Raw genomic sequence first — 7748 nt, forward strand, 5'->3', positions numbered from 1 at the left:
GAACCGCTCGGTCACTGATGGCTGCGTCGCTCGGCTGGATGTCCAGAAATGGTTTGTTCCCCACGCCCATAGACACCATCTCCTTCAAACGCATCTCTGAACACGCACACACACAAACACCCACAGTGTGACTTGACAACCCAGTGCTTACACATGATGAAGCCAACACTGCTCCTGGAGCCTCCCTGTCTGTACCTTTGTTCCTGGTGGCCTGGGTCCACAGAATTTGGGCAATATCCCTCGTCCAGGTCTGTTTGACGTCCAGCGTGGCGGCCTGAAGGATGAAAGTCTGACTCTTCGACGTCCTCCTCCGGAACCAGATCTCAAACCTCAGCCCGCTGTCCCCTGTTGACTCTGTCAGCCCCACATCGGCCGTCTGAAGGAAATCCGTGACGTTTACACTGCTCAGTGTGACTGTGACCTCTTAGTCTGCCCTCTCACTCTGTATACGCTTACCTTGAAGGAGTGTTTGTAGATGAACATGTCCAACCCTCCCTCCATCTTCTTGGGCTTACTGAAGAGAATGAGCTCTTCAAACAGGAAGACATGACGCTGACATTTCCTTCTCCCAGTCAAGACAGTGAACTCGTCCTGACGGATCAGCTGGCCCTGCTCCTTCAGGTTCACCTGCACAGACAATTAGTCACAGTGTCTCCACCACCAGCAGCAGAATAAGCAGCGAGCAGCTCCTGTGTGCAGTGTCATCATGGACGTACAGACAACTGTCACTGGATCACTGTGAGACTGAAGGAAACTTAGAAATGGGAGGCTCTGCAGCCTCTTCTCTGGTTTCTAAATGGATCTATGGTTTGTTCTGGAGGGACATCAGAGATTGTGAGCTCAACAGGACGTGGACATCACACTGAGTCAGATCAACATGTTTCATAAGTCTGTGAGTTCATCTGTCACTGAGTCAGGACTCTGAGAAGATGAGGGACAGTGCGGGAAACAATGAGCTTATGTCGCAGCACTGATAAACTTACATCACAGTCCTGGATGGCATCCATTGCCAGCAGGTCGTTGCCATGGCGAAGCTGAAACTTGACCATCTGGGTGGCCTCCTGCAGTGCGAAAAGCTCTGCCTCCTGGGCCACACCCACCTCCTTCATGAGGTCAGTGAGGAGCAGTGCATATTTACTCATCCTCTGAATGGGCTTCAACAGGTAGGACGACAGGTCCATCTTATCCCCCAGCTCCACCTGCTTCCTCTACGGGAGGGTGGAGGAGCAAAGGGATGAGAGACAGAAGATGAGGAGGAGAGAAGAGAGAGAGTGAGTGAGGAGGAGGAGACAGGGAAAAGGAGAGTAGAGGGTGGATGGAGGTCAGTATATGGAGATTTTATTTGCTATAAAATGTGAGGAATGTGGGAAACACCTCTCAGAGGTCACAGGTTAAAGATTGAATGGGTCTAGAGGCCAAAGGTCATGGCTCAGTCCTCACCCTGAAGAAGGCGTTCCCATGGTTGGCCAGCAGAGTGTCAGACTTTGGTTTGTTCTTGCTGTAGAGGGCATACAGGCCGAACTGCTCCTGCTGTTCAACACAGAGGCAACAGACGCTTCACATCCACACACTGACACTAAGCAAGTGCTCAAAGTGGATCGTTATTATTAGTAAAAATGACTTCTGTTAAATTATACATGTTGTGGTTACGGAGTCATGACAAACATGCTGATTAACATCCAGCATTATGTTTTTACAGTGCACAATCAGACCCCTGCTGGACTCTGATATTTCTCTGGTGACATTTACTGATGACCACTGCACCACTGGGCCACCCCCAGTGAAGCACACTACTAACCAGTCTGAAAAGCTGCAGTGCCTTTCAACCACCCAAAGTAATGTGGCAGCTGGACCTAATGACCGGTCTGTGGTCTGAGTGTAATACTCAGCGACTCACGCCTCAGGCCTGTTTGTGTGCAACCTACATGGCGGAGGAAGCAGTGTGGCACTCTGAGCGGGTGTTTCCAGCAGGCTTCCAGCTCCCTCAGGAAGAACTGACTGTGGAAGTCCAGAAGTTTCTCCAGGTTCCCGAAGATGACAGAGCGCTTCCCCCTCAGGTCCTGGGGAAGGCCAACCCGGTCCATCTCAGGGAAGTAGTGATGTATGATGTAACGCAGAGAGCGGACGTACTCCCTCTCTGTGGTCACCATCTCCTCCACGATGTGCCGCAACTTACTGCAGAGGTACAACAGTTACACACATCAGACTACGGACATAAACCTACCAACAAGGGTAAATCTACAGTCTAGCATGAGCTCAAAGGGCTACGACCGGCCATCATTGTGTCAGACACTGGGTGGTCACACAGAGCTGTCACATTCTGGTCCACACTTCAACTAGAAACATTCTGTAAGTGCATCAGCCTGTGTGACCTGACTGCATGGTCCTGCAGCACAGTTGTTCACAAACTGAAGGAAACCGCTGGATCCTCCACTGAAACGATCAGCAGCACAAAATTCACAATGTTGGTACAGTACAACAAGCATCCTGTCAGCACAATGCACACAGATGCTAATATCGTCGTTATGCCGCTCTGAATCCTTTTAGGTGCTTAGTTTACAACTTTACCTGCTACTTCAAAGTCAAACTTAGTTACATGTTAAAGGATTAGGATTTGATTAAATGCTAGTGAACTCCAACACTGGTGCGTGTACAGGTGGGCATCCTGACATTGTGCTTACAGCTCGTCACAGCCCCCCGAACCAGAAGTGGAAAGCTAAATTCAGGGCCAGAGCTTTGTGAGATACATCTGAATGAATCTGAACAAACTAATGTTCATTCTTGTCAATGAATCTAGCTGATTACCCACCTTCCCCTGGGTTGGGGGTCTGCTGTGGGGCTGCTGGGTGTCGCGGGGCTGTGTGGCCCTTGTCCTGCCCAGCCGTGAGCCACAGTCCTGGGACAGAGCGTGCGGTCGGCTGCCTCGGTGCTGCTGACCTCCAGACCGCGGATGAACACACCGGTGTTTCCTCTGCGCACTGGACAGTTGAAGCTTTGAGCCTTCCCAAGCTGCTGCTGTCTGCTTGAGGAGGAGGAGGAGGTGGAGCAGGCTGAGGAGGGGGTGAAGATGGGAGAGGAGTCGAAGTGGTGGAGGCAGCGAGTAGAGGAGAAGGGCTCCACCTGGTCTGCCACATTACTTTGGGTGGTCTCAGAGTAGCTGCGGAACAGACGGTGGAGGAGTGGGGTGTGCTGGGGGATGAGAGGGGAGGAGGAGGTACAGGGAGATGAGGAGGTGCTAGTGTTCTCCTCGGGGGAGCAGGAGGAGGTCTCTCGGACCCCCCGGAGTCCTGACAATGTCTTCCTGGAGGAGGCAGAGCTTCTGCTAAGGCCAGAGTCAGAGCGCTGCCGGTGGGCAGATTTTCGTGTCCTGAGCGCTGCCTCCATCTTCCTGTCAAACATCTTCTTGGTCTCCTGACACTTGGACCAGGCGAAGCTCCACTGATGGAGGCCTCGCTCACCCCGCAGCTCGCCTGCTAGAGCTTTCATCTCCTGAAAACAGGCATCTGGAATTGGTGGGTGCTGGTGCTGGTAGTCCTCCAGGCAGTCAATCACAGCCCGGCATTTGTCCGGCAGCGTGCAGTCCTCCATACTGATGCCAGCTAGGCGACGCATGCCCTCCAACGCCCAGCCATAGGCCTGCAGTCATATCACATCATTAAAACTCATTCAGCTAAATAAAAGAGTACAGAAGCAGCTCTGCTGAAGTGAGGGCTTTATTTCCCTGCACTGGTTTTTTACTCGCATCAAAACAAGCAACATCACCTGAGGCCACAGCTACCTCATCATTACTAAGAATGTTGCAGTAAAACAGAACATGTGTTCTCACACACAGCAGCTGACAGTCCACATGGATCCTGCAGCTACAGCTAAGACCAGCTCCCCACTACAGCCTGGCTCTCATGGCTATGCACCAGGGTCGTTAGGGGGGCTGTGGTGGTCTCACCTCTCCACAGGCTGGTAGAAGTGCACAGCTGGTCTGAGAGCTGGGCTCACAGTCATCACATCCTTTTACAGTGCAAAGCTTTGCTTGCTCCTGAAGAGAAGGAGCCTTATGCTCTGTGTTGTGTAGACCAAGCTGCTGTCCACAGATTTGTTCAGACAACATGAAGCACTGACACATGTAAGAACTTAGCACAGTATTTTGGCAAAGTCTCCTCTGATGGCTCAGAGGAAACCGATTACAGGTATTTGGGGTTACTTCTGTCTGAGAGACACATCTACAGAAAACGTCCTTTATTGAAGAACGCTTTACTTTTCTACATGGTCACCCCGCTGACAACTGATTAGTTTGAGAGAAAAAACAACCTAACCAAGACACAAAGAGCACCTCCAAACGGATCCAGCCCCAGGGCGCTGCACACGACCTCCATGGTGTTTGTCAGGTGATAAACACTAAGCTCCAATGTGAGCCTCACACGGTCATCAGCACCGGGTCAGCTGACCCCCGGCACCTTTCACCAGTTTACCCAGTGCAGGCAAAAAGGTGATTTAAAACAAGCATTTATGTGGATCTGCAGTGTATCCTGGCTCTGTGTTCTGCAGTCTAATAAACACAAATCCAGCTGGACTTCTGGACCCTATTTAATGTTTCATATCAAACTATCCCACCCCCACAGGACAAACGTCAGTGTGAATCTGGCTTGAGGCTTAATACTGCTTTCTAACAGGCAGGACAGTACTGAGAGAGAGACATAGGGGGTGGGGGATGACATCACCCTTCAAATGGCGGGTGGAGAAAATGCTTTGAAGTGTGAGAGTGTTGGCGCCACAAAAGAGTGGAGCTCCTTTTTGGTGAAGGCTGGAGAGGGAGGAGTGTGTGAGTGTGTGGCAGGGGGGGCTCCTGCGTCTCTGCACTGGTGGAGTGAAGGAGTCTTTGCCCTGCGGACACATGACGAACACATTACCTCACCACTAAAACACACACCCACACCAACATGTGAGGACTGGGTTATTCCAAACCTTTCGAGGCCTGTCAAGGAGAGGATCAGCTGATGGGAAAACCTCAGCCTGGAACATGTCCAACAGGCTGCGGCACACACAGGAAGTGCAAAATGAATTTTGACATCGGGGTCTGAAACGAACATGGACCAAGCGCCAGCTAAGGGGCGGCTTCCTGTTTGTCTAGGAAGCCCCAGAAGACGATGGGCCACGCTGGCAGCTACAAACGCTATCCTGAGAGTCTCCACTGCGTTTTATCCAGCTTTTTACTATGTGTGACAGTGTAAATGGTTCCCACCTCCATGGTTTATATGCTGAACTGGGAAGTCATCACTGGTCCTTATTTAAACTTAAATAGCCGTTTGTCATCAACACAGGAGCTCAATAACATTTACAGACTATATTCTAGTTGCACTGGTGAGTTAATAACAATGCCTGTGATTGTGTGAACAGGCATGTAATATCATTTCATACTGATCGCAGGCCCCTGCATTGTGGCAAACGTTATATTGCTGGCTAAGAGACGTTCAATATAACATGGCATCTTAATGAAACTGATGGAGGACTGTAAAGGACTACAGGGCTTCTCTTACTCTCATTTCAGTGTCATTCAGGAGGGTGCTGCGGTGTCTGCAGTGTTTACCGGGACAGGAGGCCTGCAGTCTGACAATGGAACCATAAGGACAGTCGCACACACACAGTGCTACAGTAGGCCACTGGGTCAATGTGTGTGTGTGGGAACTGAGCAGCTGCAGCCATCAGGACATAGCAGCAAGCTAATTAGTTTGAATATCACTCAGCCAATTTGTTTCCTGCAGCGTGCGTGTGTGTGTTAATGCCCTGGCTCAGTCACCTGACCTAGTTTCCTCCTGTGTAACTGTGTTTGAGTGGGAGTGAGTGCTCTGTTCCTGTGAGGATCTTTGAATGTCTCGGTCTAACAGGTTGTATTCCAGGTTTCAGGCTGATGACTGTTTAACAGATTTGTCCACAGGATGTTACATTTAAAGGGCGCAGCCAGGGATTTGTGTTATGTTACACACATCCCATCCAGACACTAAAAGCCTGGATCAGTGAATGAATATCCAGTAAACCATACATGCAGCATATGAGGTAGGGGAATTAAAGGAGTCCTGTCAGTGCTGGTGCACAGTTTGGCTTTATAAACCACACAGCAGACAGGAACACTTCATGCACAAGGAGAACTGACCAGGGGCAGACAGGATTTGGTCCTGGGGACAGCAGCCCTGCAGGACTCCAGTCCTGGAGCCAGTCAACCAGAGAGGAGGAGGCTGCACCCAGATGAAAGCTGGGGGCAGAGCTGCCTCTGTGCTTCTCCTTCACCGTCCTTCACACACAGTGATGTGTTTACTGAGACAGGTGGTCGGTCTTTATGTTCCTGGTCGAAACAAGCTGCACAGACTGAGGATACATTTTATTATGCAGGTTTACATATGTTTAGCAGCCAATGCATTCTTCTCACAGATGGGTCGGGTCAGAAACTTGACAGCAGAACCAAAACACAAAGCAAACTAACAAACACCAAGACTTTATTTATTTATTCCAAAAAAAACAGACCAACTCTGCAGGCGGGCTTGGTTCTTTCAGTGTTTAAACTGCTGCTGCTGTTGCTTTTGTTTTACTGTTCTCTCAGACTCATCACTTTCTCTGTAAACTTAGTGTTTTTCAACACTAGTTGTTTACAACATTAGTGTTTTACTCAACTTTTGTATGCACAGCTTGTATGTCACTGTGTCTTTGTTGTAGCCCGTCCTCATAGACATGGTCTAACCTGAAAGTCAACCCTTCTTGCTTCTGGTCCCTGGTGTCTGAGACAAGCCAGAAAAGACTGTTTCACAGAGGTTTCAGTCTCTGACACTCAGGAAGGACCACCGAGCTTAAGTCCCCTGAGAATGTGTCTGTGCATCACAACAACCTGGAGGCAACCAGCGGCTCAGAGTTTGGTGAGATATGGATGGACACAGGACTACAGAAGGATCTCTGTCAAACGAAGCTAACGCCGATACCTCAGACCTCTACAGCTCTGAAGCTGATGTGAACAGCAACTTGAAGCAGTGATTTCCAAACGGGGACTTGACCGACGGAGCCATCCTGAGGGTCAGGACACAGCTACCACACATGACGACTTTTTTTTTTTTTTTAGATGTTCTCCTAATTTCAGCTATTTTCTTGTGTGTTACTGGGTCCCTTTAGTTCAACTCATTCAAACAACACAGGAGAAAAGAATCACAGGTTTGGTGGCAGTGCCTACCATTAGCAACTTGTGACTGGTCACAGTAGATATTACAAGCATTATTCTGAACCTAAACCTGGATCTAAATCCCTTAAACCAAGTCTTAACTGTCAAACAACCCTCTGAACATCTGACCAAAGTGTCCCAGCTCCAGTGTCTGAAACTCAAAAGCAGTCAAAGGCAAACACACTGCTGCGAGCTAATGTCTGCTAGCTTACATTAGCCTGATTCACTCTCTGCTGTAGGGAACCCAGACTAATGTAAAACACACACAGCTGAAGACAGTGAGAGAGGAGCTGCTTTCAACTCAAAGAGCACTCTGGAGTCAAAGTGACACCAGCACCACATCAAAGCTCTGAAACAGCAACAGCCACACACTAACTACACAACTCTACACACAGTTAAAGCTGTACACTGTGTGTGTGAAGTGAGTGGGTCGTACCTTGGTGGGTCCTGGTGAAGAGCTACAGCCGGACTGAGCTAAGCACAGAGCAACATCCCGACCACACGCACACAGACCACCCCCCACCCCCACCTCATTCACAGGCTTAATGGCAGA

General features: G+C 49.7%; 1 protein-coding gene across 1 annotated transcript in view; it reads right to left on the reverse strand.

Moving 5' to 3' along the window:
• Window positions 1–4: 4 nt before the first annotated feature.
• The window catches only part of LOC109961652 (uncharacterized), a gene marked incomplete at its 3' end in the record, with an annotated part of 68347 nt that continues 60603 nt past the window's right edge, over window positions 5–7748 (reverse strand). The window contains exons 17-23 of the mRNA XM_020602659.1: window positions 2810–3636; window positions 1926–2175; window positions 1441–1530; window positions 984–1208; window positions 457–627; window positions 196–376; window positions 5–96 (exon numbers count right to left, since the gene is read on the reverse strand). Of these exons, the coding sequence (XP_020458315.1) occupies window positions 5–96; window positions 196–376; window positions 457–627; window positions 984–1208; window positions 1441–1530; window positions 1926–2175; window positions 2810–3636 (1836 nt within the window). The remainder of the gene's footprint in view (window positions 97–195; window positions 377–456; window positions 628–983; window positions 1209–1440; window positions 1531–1925; window positions 2176–2809; window positions 3637–7748) is intronic.

The sequence above is a fragment of the Monopterus albus genome, unplaced genomic scaffold (assembly GCF_001952655.1).
Source record: "Monopterus albus unplaced genomic scaffold, M_albus_1.0 scaffold57.1, whole genome shotgun sequence".
In the NCBI taxonomy this organism is placed as follows: Eukaryota; Metazoa; Chordata; class Actinopteri; order Synbranchiformes; family Synbranchidae; genus Monopterus; species Monopterus albus.